This window comes from Phalangium opilio, unplaced genomic scaffold, assembly GCF_054372755.1.
Source record: "Phalangium opilio isolate 3A_F unplaced genomic scaffold, DU_Popi_V2 ptg000062l_1, whole genome shotgun sequence".
Lineage (NCBI taxonomy): Eukaryota > Metazoa > Arthropoda > Arachnida > Opiliones > Phalangiidae > Phalangium > Phalangium opilio.
In genome coordinates, this window is record NW_028324179.1 from 1614580 (window position 1) to 1634202 (window position 19623).

Genomic DNA, 19623 nt, shown 5'->3' on the forward strand with positions numbered 1-19623 from the left:
GATCGTCGTGCCTAAAACCACAATGCAATTAACACCTAAAAATAAACCATTATTTACTGCTTAAAAATCATTTGTGGGTTTCAAATAGTGGTTTTTTTACCTTCAAATCAACTGGCAATGAGGTAGTACGAACACCTTTAAGAGGCTTTGGGTGCCTACGAGACACTATTTTACCAAAACACTTTCATTTAACTTAATTTTGGATGGAATTCAAAATAAGTTGGTTCATATACATTTGAGATTGGGCTGATTCATTTTAACGCGATTTAAAGTTAATTGCGAGCAATTATTCTCAAACATATGTGCCTATAACGTTTGAATTTTACATAACCTGGGTGCCTACAAGACACTCTTTTACCAAAACGCTTTCATTTAACTTAATTTTGGATGGAATTCAAAATAAGTTGATACATACACATTAATGATTGCGCTGATTAATTTAAACGCGATTTAAATTTAATTGCGAGCAATTATTCTCAAATATATGGTGCCTACAACTTTTGAATTTTCATAACCTGGGTACATCGGAGACATTATTTTACCAAAACGCTTTCATTTAACTTAATTTTGGATGGAATTCAATCAAAGTTAGTACATATACATATGAGATTGCGCTGAATAATTTAAACGCGATTTGAAGTTAATTGCGAGCAACTATTCTCAAATAAATGGGGCCCACAACATTTGAATTTTACTTAATCTTTATTGCCCTTCAACATACAGCAATTTCCTTGAGGGTGAAATGTTATTATTGATACCTATAAGTTGAATTGGAAGGAATCGTATTATATTTAGATTTATTATAAATGTGTAAGGTTAAATCTAAAAGATTATGCGTGTAAAAATAATAATCTTTTATAGTCCATCATGAAAATGTAGGATTTGATAAGACACCATGATGACTGACTTCAACTTTTTTATATTTTATTCATTCCATAAACAAATTTTTTATTTTAGTATGGGGCAAAGCCGTAATGGCCCATTCGGCCCCTTCCTCGGCCCCTCCCACCACGTCCTCTTGGAGCTTGTGGCCCTTTCTATATTGAATTCATGTATTGGCGATCGTCCAATAGTCGGAGAGTGGACATCCACTGAGGCCCAAAAAGGAAACTGAATTTCTGCCCGGTTACTGTTGGTAGGGCCACAGTGGCAGCATCCTCTAAGTTTATGTTGTTTAAAATTATGTCCCTCCTCATTGCTTTAACTAATTCGATTATTTGGAGGATGCCATCTATTTCTCGTGCTAAAAAGGTTTCAAGCGTTTTGTCGCCCTCTTGCTTATTTGGCAAGACCTGGTTAAATGAAAATAAAATAAAATATAATTTATTAATATTAATAATTCAATTCAATCTTTATTTATTATTATTAATGATATTAATAACGTTAATAACAGTAATAATATTAATAATGTATAATAATTATATTAATAATGTATAATAATTATATTAATAATGTATAATAATTATATTAATAATGTATAATAATTATATTAATAATGTATAATAATTATATTAATAATGTATAATAATTATATTAATAATGTATAATAATTATATTAATAATGTATAATGAAATGAAATGAAAAGTTTGTTTATTGTGCATAAAAAAAACTACTTACGTAGTTCACGAGATTACGCACATTGCGATAAGTATCTATATCTATATAAATCAAAGTCCTGACTGACTGACTGACTGACTGACTGACAGACTGACTGATAATCAACGCCCAGCCCAAACCGCTTGCCCTAGAAGGCTGAAAATTTGCAGGAACGTTACTCATAAGTAGTAGGCGCGTACTAAGAAAGATTTTTCCAATCCGCCGCCATCTTAAAAAATGGCGCCCAGAAATGTAAAAAATATTCTCTATGCAATAAATTAGGCGCGTTTCACCGATTTCACAAATATTTAGTTCACTGGTTTGCTTTAACCTTAAGACAGGCTGAATGATCTTTCGGGTTCGATTTTTCGCCATCTTTTAAAATGGCGCCCAGAAATGTAAGAAAATATTCTCTGTGCAATAAAGTCCGCGCGATTCAACCGATTTCATAAATATTTAGTACAATGGTTTCCTTTAACCTATAGACGAGCTGAATGGTCTTTCGGGTTCGATTTGTTGCCATCTTTTTAAATGGCGGTCAAAAACTTAAAAACCCTTCTTTATGGAATAATGTCCGCGTGAAAAGTAATAAAAAATATCCCGACGGGCTGACGGACTGTGCCGAGTGCCTTCGCTCCTAGGGTGCTACAAAAATATTAGTCATCAGTAAAATCTACACATTCTTTATATCATTTTAGATGGAAGTTCTTATTACACGCGAGCGACGCCGCGGGTAACGGCTAGTAGTACATAAAATCAAAGTAAATTTACAAATGGTTGGGGTCTAAACGATTAAGATTAAACAGATTGACATAGGAATATTCTTTAAATTTAACGGAACTTAACGAATTTTTCCAATATGTTCACAAAATATATCAATTGTTGTGCAGTGACGATTATAATTTTGTTGCATTCGTATAATAGGATTTAAGTGTTTTATAGGTACATAAAATGTGGTAGTTTTTCTTATTGCATGTGGCACTAAGAAGTACAGCCTGCTTAATAAATCATTTACAGAAATTTTGTTGTGGATAAGTTTATGCAAAAATCTAATATCTATAATTTCCATTAAATAATGTAGACTACGGATGTTCAAGTGATCCAATAGTATTTCGTATTTGTATTCCATGTGTTTTAGGAAAAAGATATGAGCATAAAAAATGAACTTTCTCTGTATGCCTTCGATCCGTTTTCTAAGATGCAGACTACACCCACTCCAGGCCAGGCAACCATATAGAGCCTTAGAACGAACTAATGTGAGGTATAGTAACCGGAAGTGTTTTAAAGACCTTAAGGGTCGGCAGATTTTTAGAGCAACTCCTAGAGTTCGCCGACAGCGATTAACTGTGTTAGTTATGTGCTCTCGAAATAGAAGGGCACGGTCAAATGTTACACCAAGGTCTGTTACGAGTATTCGTTGGGGAATGGTTGACTGGGCAATGGAGTAGGTGGCGCGAACTTCTCTACAAACTCGTCGCGTAAAAGTCACATGGACCGATTTTGAAGGGTTTATTGGTAGGTTATTATTAATGCACCAAGATGCAACGGCATTTAAATCATCCTGTAATTTTGTACAGTCTACCCTAGAGACAATATTTTTACAGATTTTGTGATCGTCGGCAAAAGCTATGAGTGTAGAGTGTTTTATCGAGTATTGCAAATCATAAATATAAATATTAAACAACAACGGCCCCAGAGAGGAGCCTTGCGGCACACCACAATGTACAGAATAAGAAACTGAAGAGACATCGCCATTGATTTTAATCATATTAACTCTATCAGAAAGATAGGAACGAAACCAACCCAGCAAGCTAGTGCTTACTCCTAAGAGTTGCATCTTTTCCAAGAGAAAGGAGTGGGAGACGCGGTCGAAGGCCTTGGCCAGATCAAGGTATACCACGTCGACCTGACCACGGTCTTCAACAACAGGGGCCACAAAATCCATAAAGGCAGATAAATTTGTGTCCACACTTCTTCCCGGCAGAAAGCCGTGTTGGCAATCATTAGGGAAGAAACGGAACCATGCCTGCAATTTAGTGTGAACGACCATGTCGAACAATTTGGCTAACGTGCATAGGAGTGAGATAGGGCGATAGTTCTTGACATCGCAGGCAGAGCCAGACTTATAAACTGGAACAACGACCGCTTTCTTCCAGGTTGTTGGAAAAATACCGCTACTAATGGATAAATTGAAAATATGCTCAAGAGCGGACAGAAGAAGATCAATGCAACCCTTAATAATTAGTGCGGGGATTTTGTCAAACCCCGTGGAGGGCCTATTCGGGAGTTTCATTGTTGCCTGATAAATATCCAACTGATTTACATACATGGAAGAAAACGGGTTGTGCGGTAATTCAATACTGTCAGCTACGCAAGAATATTTAGTAGCAGTCCCGTCAACAGAAATGCGTGAAAAGTGATTGCTGAAAAGAGACGCAAGTTCTTCAGAATCAGAAATCACATTTTTATCAAGTTTTAGGGATATGCTATGAGATTTAGCCTTTATGTTTCCGATAACGTAACTCCAGAATTTCTTAGGATGGTTTAACGCGTCCTGGCAAACTCGATCACCCTCTGCTAATTTATCACGCTTGGTGTATTTTCTGACAAGCGCCCTTTGATGTTTGAAAGAAATAAAGTCTTGTAAGACTTGGGTACGCTTGTATTTATTGAAATAGTATTTTTTGCGCTTTATGGCGGTGCGCAATTGAGTGGAGTACCAGTTCGGGAAAGCAAAGGAGTTACCTACAACACGTATTGGAATGGCAGTGCTCATGGCACCTTGAATGTAAGCAGTCAAAGTTTCCACACAATGATTAACATCGCGGGAATCCAGTATTACAGACCAGTCCGAATCACGTAGCCGGGCATAAAGAAGATTGTAATCTCCAAGCTTGAACTTATAGGTAAGTTTCGTCCCTTTCCTATGGTCGCTTAAAGAAATTGGGTACGTAACCAAAAATGGCGGATGGAACGTGTCAATAGTAACAAAAGGTTCGTCTAATTTCAAGATTTCTAACTCGTTAATGTTTGCTAAACAGAGGTCAAGTACATTACCACTGCAGTTAGGTAGTGCGTTAAATTGGCGCAGATTATAAAAATAACAAAGTTCAAAAATATGACTAGCTTTGGCCGCGGTCAAAGAGGTGCAACCCATAGTGCCATTAATTTGCCAATTAATTGCGGGTAGATTAAAATCTCCTAGGAGCAATAAATTGGTGTCCTGTTGAGGCAGTTCTTCAAGGAGGCGCAATTTGTACTGATTATAACGCTCATCATTTGAGGCAGGAGGGAAATAAACAGAACCAATTAACAGATCCTCATCAGAGCCCAATTTAACTTGAATAAAAACACACTCAGCCACGCCCTCCAGATCGTGACGTCTAGTGCTAAAATAAGAATTTTTAACTGCAATAAGGGCACCACCGCCCCGAACATTTTTATAATCATGATCAGGACGATCACCCCTATAAACCGTGTAATTATCCGGAAAATAATTTTTAGTAAAATGTTCTTGGTTTAGCCAAGTTTCAGTTAGACAAATTATATCCACATCAAGTGAAATAGCATTGTTCAAAAATTCATCCGATTTAGTACGTAAACCACGTACGTTTTGGTAGGCAATACTTAAGGCCGTCATTGCAGTTCATTTGTAGAGTCCGATGTATTTTTCTCCAACTCGGAAGAGTGCTTATGTGCTTCACGTGGTACTCCATTGAAGTCAGCAATGATACTATGGACGGGCCAGATGGCAGGGTCGCGTAATTTGTCAAATTCAGATTGGTCGTCACAAGTAACGTAAAAGGATGAGTGGTCCGGATTCGGGTGTTTTGGGCGTAACCGAATACAAACGGCCGATTTAACACCAACCTCTTCATCTAAGGCCGTCTTCAACTCCGAGGAAGTCAAGTCATGGTCCAATCTGCTGATAAACAGCGCCTTTTTTACGCGAATTCTGCTAGAGGCAGCCTTAATCTTGGTATGCACCGCCGAGCCGGACTGTACCGATTTGGGCTCCGTTACCCTCCGGGGAGGTCTATTTTCAGTTGAAATTGGCACGTCTTTCAGCAAAGCAGAAGCATATGAACCACTAGCCCATGGTTGAGCCGATGGGATGCTAGAATCGTGTGCCGGTAACTGACGAAAAGACGGGCCTGGGTAAAATGACTTAGCTTGGACATTTACGCCACGGGAAGTAGTCGGCAGAGCATCTCTACAAGTAATGAGTTGGGACGTCAAGGAGGCCTTTTCAGTTTCAAGTGATTTGACCCGCTCTTCAAGTTCTTCAATCTTGGTTTGTAAGGTAACTACAATAGTTTCCGTAGATTCTAGTTTTTCGAGAATTTTGTCAAGAATGGAGTCCGGGTCACGAGTCAAGCTGTTGGTACGGAGCAGCTGGTTCAGGGCATCATGCACCTCGTTCATGGTAAGAGCCTGTGTATCGGACTCGATAATCATGCTCGAAGAGGAACCACGTCCTAAGTCGCTAGAACGGCTCGATTGCTTAGAAGCCTCTGCATTAGCCGAATGACACTTAGAGCAGGTTGTGGACGTGGTGCACTTCAGATGTGCGCGATTCTTGCAGGGATCAGAGCAGCAAGTAGATATTTTTTGCTTACCAAAAAAGGGTGCTTGACAAACCCAACAAAGGTCCTTAGCAGGAGCCATCTACTTTAAGCACCGCAAGGGTAGGGTAGTCGATTTAAGCCTCGGCTTAATTAACACGGTAAAAATAAGTTTGAAAAAAATAACTGCGCGAGTTTGAAAAAGAAAATTTGCACGAGCAATAATTATATTAATAATGTATAATAATTATATTAATAATGTATAATAAAAAGTTATACCTGGAGTTTTAAAGTACTCTTACCTGTGACCAAGGCCCACTCTACGGGTTCCGTGCCGCGCAAACTGCCAACGTATCCTGCCTTGTCCTGGAAGCACCTGGAATAAAAGAAGATAAGTCAACATTTCAATTACTTACCTCTCAAAGCAAGAACAGTTACCGGTTTAAACTTAGGGAAGGAAAGTTTAAAAATTAAAAAAAAATAAATTAAAAACTTATTCCGCCACGTGTATACACCGAGATAGGGTTAAAAAACATTTGATTTTTTAAAGTCGCGATTAAATTTTAAAACCTTATCAGTCATTCTTTCGAATCCGCGGACTACGGTTAGATTATAAGTCTATCAAATTTTAAAGTTATACCTGGAGTTTTAAAGTACTCTTACCTGTGACCAAGGCCCACTATACGGGTTCCGTGCCGCGCAAACTGCCAACGTATCCTGCCTTGTCCTGGAAGCACCTGGAATAAAAGAAGATAAGTCAACATTTCAATTACTTACCTCTCAAAGCAAGAACAGTTACCGGTTTAAACTTAGGGAAGGAAAGTTTAAAAATTAAAAAAAAAAAAATTAAAAACTTATTCCGCCACGTGTATACACCGAGATAGGGTTAAAAAACATTTGATTTTTTAAAGTCGCGATTAAATTTTAAAACCTTATCAGTCATTCTTTCGAATCCGCGGACTACGGTTAGATTATCAGTCTATCAAATTTAAAGTTATAACTGGAGTTTTAAAGTACCCTTACCTGTGACCAAGGCCCACTCTACGGGTTCCGTGCCGCGCAAACTGCCAACGTATCCTGCCTTGTCCTGGAAGCACCTGGAATAAAAGAAGATAAGTCAACATTTCAATTACTTACCTCTCAAAGCAAGAACAGTTACCGGTTTAAACTTAGGGAAGGAAAGTTTAAAAATTAAAAAAAAAAAATTAAAAACTTATTCCGCCACGTGTATACACCGAGATAGGGTTAAAAAACATTTGATTTTTTAAAGTCGCGATTAAATTTTAAAACCTTATCAGTCATTCTTTCGAATCCGCGGACTACGGTTAGATTATCAGTCTATCAAATTTTAAACTTTTTTTTTTAAGTTTTGGACCCTCTTTAGTTTTTTGATTGGTATAGCAAAATTCAAAATTCTAAGCATTCTTTCTGGTAATGAATAATAGTATGGCTCCATATAAACATTCTTGCCCAATTTGTAACGATAAGGTCTATGGTAGACAGGAAAGTATAAAATGTACAAAGTGTGTCTTTAGGGTTCATACAGGCTGCCTTGAGCACGTATATGTAGATTACAGTGACTTTATTTGTGGCTATTGCGACACATCTCTATCGGGTACTGTGACTGCCTCAGAACCTAACCTGAGTCCAAACAGCACAGCACAGACTACGCTCTTAAGTGGACCTACTCAAGGGTCCATGAGCCATAAGCACATAAAGAAAATTCCAATAAGTAACCTAAGAACGCCATCGTTCTCCTTCAATAACTCCAAAACAAGAACACATATAATCAACAAAACTTCTGGTAAAACACTTAAGGAAAAAACAGATCTTAAACCCGCGGGTAAAGCAGTAGTTAGTTTTCTTACTAAGTTCATTCCGGAATGCCTAAGTGACGCATTATGTGACCAAAATAGAACTATGAAGGATCTTCTTCTGGGATTCAAAGCTATGGAAATTGAACATAAACAGCTGATGGAGGAAGTTACGCTTCTTAGGCAGACAATTACTACACCTACAACAATCAATGATCCTAAACTTAAGCCTACTCCTAACACACAACTGGACCAAGAAAACAACCAGAGTATCGAGATAATCTGCTCATTGAGAAAGGAGGTTGCAGTTATCACAGAACAGAACATTGAAATTAAGGCAGAACTCGAAGGTATGAGGGAGAGCTCACTTGCGAAGCATAATGACGAAAATGAGTTTCATAAAAATACGACAAAAGATCTTGGATCCATTGTCCGTGTGCAATACCCAAAACTTGTAAAGAAAATAGAGGAACTGAGGGATCGTGCATTCGAGACTCGACCAGATCAACCAACCACGGATAAACAAAATTTAATCATGGATGCACTGCAAACTATTGGCTGCGAAGTTTCGGATTTAAAGTTGCAAAACAAATCCATATCCACAAGTCTCAAGGGTATAAAAGGATCACTGGACAACGGTTCATCTCCTAAAGACCCCTTGCTAATAGTGCATCCAGAAGTTAATGGTAAACTAGATGGCGTAATGGCTGAACTCAAGGAACTGAAAACTCAAAATTCTGTCATAACGGGGCAAATGAGCCTCATTGACATGAAAGTAGAAGAAGCCTTATCTGAAGGGAACAACACATCTCCAATGCTAACTTACAAGGAAGCCGCCTCCAAAGATCTATTGTCAAAATCTAGTAATCAGCCAAAATCCAGTAACAACCAGATGCCTAAAAACAATCGCCCAAAGAAGACTAAAGTCATAACCACTGGGAAAAAGGAATCTACCATAGTGAGGGCCCTCCCTGAAAATACGAAAATAATCAGGAAAAAGGCGTTCTTTGTTTCACGCATAGACCCGGCTCTCACAACACAAGAATTTAAAAACTGGCTAGTGGACGAATATGACTTAAAAACTGTAATCGTTACTAGACTGAAAACTCGCTTTCCAACATATGCCTCCTATCACGTTGCGGTGGGAAGCAGCGAATTTGAGCTCCTCAACAATCCAGAATCCTGGCCGGTAAACTCTGTTTATTCGGTATATAAGGGATGGTTACGCCAAAACAGGAAGTACGATGGAGCCAGAGACAAAATATTGGACGAAACAACTCCGAAAAAGTCGGAGGAGGTCAATAACAATAAAAAATGCCCTGGGCTGATTGCTATCCTTAACGACACAAGGAAATCTGCAGACACTACTGATTCGGTGGTACACGAAGACGATGTCGACATACAATAGAAGCCGAAACACAGAACATACAGAACATAGATATCAAAGATATTCTGCTTACCATAATGGAGAAACGATTCAGACAATATGTGAATATTAAATATCAGAATGTCAGAGGGCTGAGGACCAAGCTTAACACCCTCTATGCCAATCTATTGGAATGCGAGACTGACATCATATGTCTCACAGAAACATTCCTAAACAGTACACACTTTAGTGCGGACTTCATTCCTAATAATATGGTAGCTTTTAGAGCGGATCGCAAAGAGAACGAGAATCTCAGCAATAGAGGAGGTGGTGCAATGATCATAGGAAGCAAAACTCTGAAAATAACCAGAAGAACGGACCTAGAACTAACAGAGGAATGTGTCTGGATTGAAATAGTAGGGGGCACTGGAACCAACACTCTAATTGGCAACCATTATTTTGCTCCGAGCCTAAATCATGAGTGCTACAAGAATTATTTCGCCAAATTGCTAGCAAAGTTAGCGGGGAGCAAAGCAAATATTCTCATGATGGGAGACTTTAACCTACCCGGTGTCAACTGGAAATCACAGACATTCAACAACTGTAATGGTATGGTCAAGCCGAAAGCTGAAACGGTAATGGAATTCATCTGCGCATTAAACATGCAACAAATGAATAGATACCAAAACCGCTCAGGAAACACACTGGATCTTATATTAACTAGAAACATAGACATTGTAACTTCTAACGACCAAAGCTTTTTGCTCCCGATTGACCACTATCATCCACCATTGCAAATTAAAGCCTATATAGAAAATCAACATCCCAGCACAAGCGCACAGAAACAAATATTAAATTACAAGCGTGGAGACTACGAAAACCTGTATAGAAGACTATCAAATAGAGACTGGTCCACTCTATTGAGCTCGACAGATGTAAACATGGCTGTGTCCATCCTACAGCACTCGGTCAAAGAAGAAATACAAGCACATGAAATATAAAAGATCCAGAGCAACTGCGGACATGGAAAAGTTTAAAGCGAAGCGTAAAGAAGCACAAAGATTACTTAGACAAGACAGGGACAAAAGGAGCAAAAGTATCATTACAGAATTACGTGACAAGCCGGCCAAGCTTTGGGATTATGTGAACTGCAGGTTTGAAAAGAAAACCGAAGAGCGAACAATTTTGCTGGATGAAAGCGGTGATTACATCACACACAGCGAGGACATTGCCAAAATCTTCCGCGACTTATTTACAAACATTGGAGGCCCGGACTCCAAACCTCGGCAACGGGAAACCCAAGTCAACAGGTCCTGTGTAAAAGAACTTGGTGGATCCCTCCATTTGGCAGCTGAGCCCTTTACGCATCTGGAAGTCAAGGCTGAAGACGTATATGAAGCAATAAAAAAACTTAAACCGAAAAAATCCACTGGCCCAGATGAAATTCCAAGTTTCATAGTGAAAGGATGTAGAGATATATTTATACCTTTATTGCTACATATCATCAATCTGTCTCTGAAAAGCTGCACCTTCCCTAGTACCTGGAAAACATCAATTATAATTCCTATACACAAAAAAGGAACCAAATGCGACGCCAATAATTATAGGCCAATTACGCTCATTTCAACATTTGCAAAGATATTTGACATGGTCCTCCATAAACACATCAGCAGCTGGTTTAAACGTTACAGCTCAGAAGATCAGCATGGATTTAGAAAAGGGAGGTCAACCCTAACAAACTTAAGCTCTTTTATGAACTATGTGGCACCGCGGATCACTCAACAGAAGCAAATTGACTGCGTATTCATGGATCTATCAAAAGCGTTCGATCGCATGAACCATGAGCTATTGTTTGAAAAGCTAGGTAATTACGGCATGGGAGGATCAGTGTTAAAACTACTCCAGAGTTACCTAAATGAACGGAGGAATTACATCAAAGTCAACGGTCAACTCACCCGTATTAACTATAATACAGTCAGGGGAGTTCCGCAAGGATCATCGTTAGGCCCGCTGTTGTTTTTAATATTTATGAACGACCTTTATAATTCAACAACAAAGACTGTAAAGTTAAAGGCTTTTGCTGACGACAACAAGGCATTTAAAGAAATAAATTCTACAAACGATTGTAAGGAACTGGAAATAGAGCTAGAGCGAATGAGAGCATGGGGTCTATCAAAAGAAATGCCACTTAACGCTGTAAAGACGTTCATAACTAAATCTGGATGGACAGCAAACTATTCTTCCAGGAACAAATAGGACATGTAATATCCGATTGCAAGAGAAGGCTTTACGGTGTTCTGGCTATAGCGAGAAATCTGAACAGTATGCACGTCTTTTCTAACCTTTATAAGGCAATAGTCAGGCCAAAAATAGAATACTGCTGTAGTATCTGGGGAGGATGCTCAAGTACTAGCATAGCTCAATTGGAACGTCTGCAAAGAAAATACGTAGAGTTGCTTAACAAATACTTCCTTAAGAAACCAAAATACCAGTATGAAAGAGTGTTAGCAGATCAAAAAATATTGTCCATTTCTAACAGGTTAAAATATAACGACCTATCTTTTCTACACAGCATCATACATTACAGAACAGACACATCCGAACTAGTAAAATATATATATTTCAAGGTCAACTCCAAAAATACAAGAGTAAAAGACACATTCTTCATTGCAAAAGACAATAGAATAAATCCGCTAAATAGGGCTCAAAGTACTTATAATAAAATCAGTAATAATATCGATATTTTCCAAAATTCTAAAACCAGATTTCAGAACGAGCTTAAAACTTTATTCCTAAACAATCAATTTAATGACAATGATAGAAAGTAACGAATCCTTATCATAGAAACTTACTTACTTTCAAATGCGCAAAAGCAAATGTATAAAGAATAAGACAGAGCGCTAAAGTGCAAAGCCTTACCCATTTCATCAACTCATAAATTTTATCTTTTATTTCATAAGTATATTGTTTTTAAAACTTTACTTATATATTTTTATTGTGACACAATTTAAAACTAATATAAAACCTCTGTTGTACTATGGAAAGTGCCAACGGCATGTTGTATAGCAGAGACAATAAACTGGTATTGAATTGAATTGAATTGAATAATTATATTAATAATGTATAATAATTATATTAATAATGTATAATAATTATATTAATAATGAATAATAATTATATTAATAATGTATAATTGAATTGAATTGAATTTTATTTTTGAATCCTGGACCACAACATGACATGGCCACTTTTTACAGTAATACAGGATTATATAATATATATTAATGCTTTACATTGTTACCTACAGTTAAATACAATAAATTCCCTACCCACTTAAAATTTATAATATATAATTAAAACTTAAAGAGTTAAAATTTAAAATCCACATTTAAAATTTAACTGACAATTATGCTTAAAATCCGATAGATACCATTATGATTCGAATTTAAGTATCTTATAGCAAATCGCCTATGTCACAGTTCTTCACAATATTTAAAAAGAGTTTTGAAGCGAACTTGGCTCTGTTCAAATAAGTCAAATTCTTTAAAAGCGTAGCAATTAATATTAATCTTGTTTTGAATTCTACTAATGGGATTTAGCATTGTTTTATTAGTTTTATCTATGTAAAATGTTATGTCACGCCGAAGGTTTTTATGTGGAATTTGAAACCGCACTTGGTTCAACAGAATTTTACAGTCTATTTTAAAAGTTATGAGCTTGTTCAAGAAACTTACATCCATATAGGTAAATCTGTTTTTAATAGTTAGTAGATTTTGGTTTTTAAGAATTATTGTATAGTCACAGTAACCTCTTTTTAAAAACTTTTCATATAACAACTGTATAAATTTACGCTGGATGCGTTCTACAAAACTATCAGGTAATTACTGCATCCTGACCAAACTTGACAGGCGAATTCTATTTTTGATCTTATTATTGAAAAATATAACAATTTAAAGACCCTTGCCGATTTTAGATTTCTAGCTATTTTAAGTATAGCGTAGAGACTTTTAAGACACTTGTTTTTAATGTTAGATACTTGAAGTTTAAAATGGAGTTTTTGATCCATAATTACACCCAAATCAGAAGTAGAACTTTCCCTGGGAATAGAGACCCCATTTATACAGTAATTGTACCTAATCCAGTTATTTTTTCGGGTAAACGAGACCACTTTACTCTTGGTGGCATTTAATGGTAATCCATTGCTTTCGCTCCAGACGCCTATTTTTTTAAGATCTTGGTTTAGAAGCTCGCAATCACTAGCAGATTTTATGATGCGAAACAACGTATTATCATCAGCAAAAGTGGCTAATTCTGATTTATTTTGTATACGGGCAGGTAGATCGTTAATAAAAATTGTGAAAAGTAATGGACCAAGAGCAGAGCCTTGCGGGACTCCTATGTTTGTTTCATATTGAACTTTTGTTATTTTAGAGTTTATTTTTAGCACACATCGTCTATCTTGCAGGTATGATTTTAATAACTTGAGCAAAGGCCCACCGAGTCCGTAGTGTTCCAGCTTCGATAGCAGGATTGTATGATTCATGCGATCAAACGCCTTTGAATAGTCCAACAATACGCAGTCTACTTGTCCCTGGTTTGCCACGATGGGAGCGGAATGGTTCATAAATGTGAGTAAGTTCGTAACAATGGATCTTGCTTTACAAAATCCATGATGGCTGTCGACCAAAAACTGTCTGAACCAATTATAGAGTGCGTCATTTAAAACCATTTCAAAGACTTTGGAGAAAATAGGGATGAGCGATATTGGTCTATAGTTCCCTATATCGCCTACGTATCCTTTTTTGTGCACAGGAACCACAATGGATGTTTTCCACATCGTTGGGAATTCACCCAGCTTCAAAGATAGGTTAAAGATTTCGCTTAGGACCGGGGCTAAGATCTCGTTACACCCTTTTATTATATGTGAAGGGAAAAAGTCTATACCGGTCAATTTTTTAGGTTTAAGTCTTTTAATAGCTGCGTTTACTGCTACTCCCGGGATTGTAAGCGTGCAAAAGCTATTCGCGTTTTGGAAAGGGAAATCCGTAAGAATGGTATTAATATTTTTGGTTTGTAGCGGTTCAGTAAATTTTGCTCTGAAAAGTTCGGCAATTTCTTCGGTATTTGATACAAGAGTGTTGTTATGGTCCAGTAATATATCATCCATCTTTGGTTTTAGCCTTGTTTGCGTATATTCCCAAAGTTTCGAGGAGTTTTTAGTAATATCTTCAACTACTGATTGTCCATATAATTTTCTGTCCCTTGCAAGTAATGTTTGGCATTTTCTCCGAAGTTCTTTAAATTTAGCTACATCGACCGTGTTATTACGTTTCTTCATTTTCCGATGGTAATAGTGCTTGCTGGTTAATGCTTTTTTTAATTCCCATGAAAACCATATTGGAAATTTTGAAGATTTACGGTTATTGTTATTTCCCATTTGAGGGATATATAAGTCCATGCAATTTTTAACCATCCGAGAAAATACCTCCACCGCATTATCAACGTTTGAAATAGAATCAAAATAGGACCAATTGGCGTTTCGCAGTTGGCGATATAGCTCTTTGTAGTTACCTTTTTTGAAGTTGTATTGTGGAAAGATATGGATTTTGTTCGATGGACTTGACTCCTTAGTAGTTTCCCTTATTAGTGATATTACAACTGGTGGGTGGAAATTATCAATAGTGGTAAGACAGGTATTGTCCTTCGTAACGTTTGCCGAGTTACTTCTGGTACGTACTAAATCCAATATATTACTCTTGATATTGGCGTACGTATTAATTTGTGAAAGCCCTAGATCGCTGGCAAAGTCGACTACAGCCCCAGCTAAGAGCCTCCTAGCAGGAGTACATCCGCTGATATCCGCTATTTCCCAATTCACCCCTGGCAAATTGAAATCGCCAACGATGAGGAACTCTTTATTTAGCAGCTTAAGTTTTGTAGATAGTTCCTCAAGGTAATTTATAACTTCATTTTGCGGAGCAGTCGGAGAGAAGTAATGGTTACCTATTAGTAATGTGGAACGTCTATTTACAGCTATTTCAACCCACACGCATTCCCTTATTAATTCTAAATCATTCCGTCTTATAGGGTTTAGTTCATTGTTTATAGCAATTAATGAGCCACCCCCTCTAGCGCGTTCAGAGTCCTGAGGTCCATCTGCCCTAAAACAGGTAAAGGTCTTAGGTATAAAGTCCGCGTTGAAGAAAGCCGGTGACAGCCATGTCTCCGTGATACAGACAATGTCTGCTTCCGTGGTTAATAGACCAGATTGTAGGGCATCTAATTTGGTTCTTAAACCTCTTGCATTCTGGTATTTAATTAGGAGTTTGTCCTTTAAAGAATTACTGGTCATCAATTTGAGTTACAGTACGGCGCAGTCGATTTCAGGACATTTCCAACACTATTTCATTATTTACGTATCGTATACACCAACGCAATTTTCAGTGGTGGAATTCTCGTTGGAAAAAGAGGAAGATTCTACTTGGCTTTGGCTTCTTTCAAATTGGTCTTCTGCAAAAGCTCTATTTGTTGGTCTTGTTCCATCGTTTTCTGGGTCGATTTGATTATTGTAAAGGTTACCGCGGAATTGCTTGACATGTATATTACTCGGCCATGTGGCGCCATCCAAAAGGCGGTTAAATTCATCGTGTGAGGAAGATATGTAGAATGACGAAAATTTATGATGCCTTGATTTGAATTTCAGAACTTTAATTGTCTTGAAACCATGTCTGTCGAGGAGCCATTCTTTAAGGTCTACACTAGACAGTGCGGGCTCGAAACGTGTTACAAACACTGCTTTTTTCCGTAGGACTGTAATTTTCTCCTTTTCTGCTGCTTTGAAAGGAGCGCCGGCAAAACATCCTACTATGACAGGTTCCTGTCTTTTGCTCATTTTAGCACCTTTGTTAGGATTCGCTATACTGGTCTTTCCATGGCTTTTCTTCTTTCGTTTTGTGACCGCGACCCATGTTGGATTCTTGCTTTGAATGTTAGCATTACGCTCCTCTACTTCTTGAACTATGCAAGCCATAGGGGATATCTGACCATCTTGAGTAAGTCCATTTACTTCTTGAAGAATATCCACTGACAGACTGCTAATCCTCGAATGTTCAACCTTTAACGACTGCATTTCAGTGGCCATATTGCCCAATTTCTTTGTGTTTACCGATATCGCACATATAGCCTCTGTCGACAGTGCTGAAAGGTTTACGTGTTCGGCTTGTAACGAATGAATCTCCCGCATGACGTCGTCCCACTTCCGAGAGTCCATCGAAATCGTCGCCAGCCTTATATGCTCCGCTTTAAGGACTTTTAGTTGCGTTGCGAATACATCCAATGTTGCCACCAAGGATTTAATTTCCTTTGATTGTTCCTCCATAAAGCCTTTTATGACTTCGGTGTGCTTATCGTTACTTGCCAAGGACTTCCTGGAATGTTCAGAGATAACTGAAGCAATGTATTCTGACATATCTTTCTGCATCTGTTTAGTTTCCGTTGAGATAAAAGACTTGATAGAGTTCAGTGTGGTTCAGTTAGTTTTTTGAGTTTTCGTTTTAGTTCCGACTTCCTTATCCGTCGGTCCTACGTCTTCGGCACTCCTTGTCAGTTCATTTTGGTTATAATTTGAGGCCAGATCCAAATCCTGATCCCTTATGCATAATTTCTGAGCGTTGTTTTGAGTAGCTTTACTTGGAAGAGGACTTGAGATCAGTGAATCTTGGTTTCTTTGTGATTTACACACAGAGCACACGTGTTTGCTTGTTGCTCTGTCTACTCCATCCCAGAAAGCTCTACCCTCTTCGCGCGTAACATTAAGACATTTACCGTGAACCCTACCTAGACAAACCCGACAAGGTACGTAGTGTTCTTGTCCATAGAATGGATTTTGACACTTGTGGCAATGATCCTTACTTGGCGCCATTTTTCAGTTATATTTACAATTTAATTTAGGTATTGCAATCGCGTAAATGTAGTAAAAGATCCCAAATTTAAAAAGGGATATAGTTGCTATAGAGTGGTCAGATTGTTAAATGAATACCTGATAATAAAAAACCAAGAAGGGTCCAAAACTTGTTCTTGGCACTTGAACTTCCTCAGGTCATCAGCGGATATCTTCGGAAGCGCGACGGTGGCGTACTTAGCGGGTCCCGTAAAACGGGCCTTGGTCACGGGTAAGTATTTAAAATTAAATTAAGCGCGAAGTTAACACGGAGCAACTAGCTTCCACGGACACCAAAGAGCAACTGATAACGTTGACGAGCGACGCAAAAATAAAAAACTTAACGACGCGTTTACGATGCCCGATTTTTTACGTAAGAAAAAAATAACTATTTTGTTCGTTTATTTTTTACTATTAATATTATTCGTTTTGTTCTATTCGTAAATTATTTACCTTCTTGCAGGAGCGGACTGTCCTCAGGTCATCAGCGGATATCTTCGGAAGCGCGACGGTGGCGTACTTAGCGGGTCCCGTAAAACGGGCCTTGGTCACGGGTAAGTATTTAAAATTAAATTAAGCGCGAAGTTAACACGGAGCAACTAGCTTCCACGGACATAATGTAACATAATGTAGCATGATGTAACAATGTAGCATAATATAATAATTATATTAATAATGTATAATAATTATATTAATAATGTATAATAATTATAATAATAATTATATTAATAATGTATAATAATTATAATAATAATTATATTAATAATGTATAATAATTATATTAATAATGTATAATGAAATGAAATGAAATGAAATGAAATGAAAAGATTGTTTATTGTGTATACAAAAAACCGCGAGGGTTCACGAGAATATACACATAGGGCTTATACAAGTTACATACAGTGCAGTACAATGAAAAGAAAAAAATGGCAATAGTGCCGAGACATAACTACATACTTTGTTAAAATAGTTTACTTTGTTACATAATAGTTTGTTATTTCAAAATTGTATAATAGATATCAACATATGTTATATTTATTTATCGAATATCTTTATAATGCATGCAAAACAAGTCGAAAGTGCTACCAAAAGAATTATAATGTCGTTGCATACGTTGCATGGGATCGAGTTTGCGGTTCTTGACATAAAACGTCTGAGTCCGTCGCAGACTTTTAGGGACTAGAAAATTTAGTTTGACTAATAATGCACTCAATGGTATAATATTACGAACTAACTTGAATAAAAATTTAACATCGTTAATTTTCATGGTGTATTCCAAAGACTTAAGGTTTAGTTCATTTAAAAGAGATTCGTAAATATATGGTAAATGACTTAGAAAAAAACTATGAACGTACTCGATAAACTTTCTTTGTATTCCTTCTATTCGATAGAGAAGGTACAGACTACACCCTCCCCATACCAGAGAACCATACAGGGCACGAGAGCGCACTAGACTAAGGTACAAAATTCTAAAATGATGTAATGACTTAAGTGAGCGAGATAGTTTATAACAGACAGCTAGCGTCCGCCTACATCGATTTACACAATTGGCTATATGCTCGCGAAAAAATAGTTCCCTATCAAAAATAACTCCCAAGTCATTTACTTGCAATTTTTGCGGAATTACCGCGCCAGCAACACTATATGTGGAATGCACCTCGCGGCAAAACCTTCTTGTGAAAGTCACGTGTATGGACTTGGAAGGGTTGATCGCTAGGTTGTTGCGAGTGCACCAATGGGCAATGGCATGCAAATCTTCCTGTAGCTTCGCAGAATCGTCAGGTGTATTTATAATATGACAAACTTTGTTGTCATCCGCAAATTGGAATAGGGTACAATGCTTAACCGAGGATTGCAAGTCATACAGATATATATTAAAAAGCAATGGTCCTAGCGAGGATCCTTGCGGTACCCCGCAATTCACCCTATAAGACACATCTGAAAGTTGACCGTTACATTTTAACACATTAACACGGTCTGATAAATAGCTGCGTAACCAACCAAGAGATTCACTGCCAATGCCCATAAAATGAAGTTTTTGTAGAAGGACTCCGTGGGAGATGCGGTCAAACGCCTTAGCCAAATCGAGATAAATGACATCGACTTGGCCTTGCCCCTCGACCACAGGTCCCGCGAAGTCCAAAAAACACGTCAGATTAGTGTCAACGCTTTTCCCCGGTAGAAAACCATGTTGGCAATCGTTGGGAAAAACGCTGAACCAACTCTGCAAACAAGAGTGCATAACCATATCAAACAGTTTTGCAAAGACGTTAAGTAGTGAAACAGGTCTGTAATTCTTAGCCTCACATGCCGGCCCGCTCTTGTAGATAGGGACCATTATG

At 37.7% G+C, this 19623-nt stretch overlaps 1 protein-coding gene across 1 annotated transcript; it reads right to left on the reverse strand.

The window, feature by feature from the left end:
* Window positions 1-5233: 5233 nt before the first annotated feature.
* LOC149663471 (uncharacterized) lies at window positions 5234-6748 on the reverse strand. The gene is made up of 2 exons (XM_089842185.1): window positions 6601-6748; window positions 5234-6538 (listed from the first exon to the last, which is right to left on the reverse strand). The coding sequence occupies exon 2, from the start codon at window positions 6263-6265 to the stop codon at window positions 5234-5236; it is 1032 nt and encodes a 343-aa protein (XP_089698311.1). The 5' UTR covers window positions 6266-6538; window positions 6601-6748.
* Between the last annotated feature and the right edge of the window lie 12875 nt (window positions 6749-19623).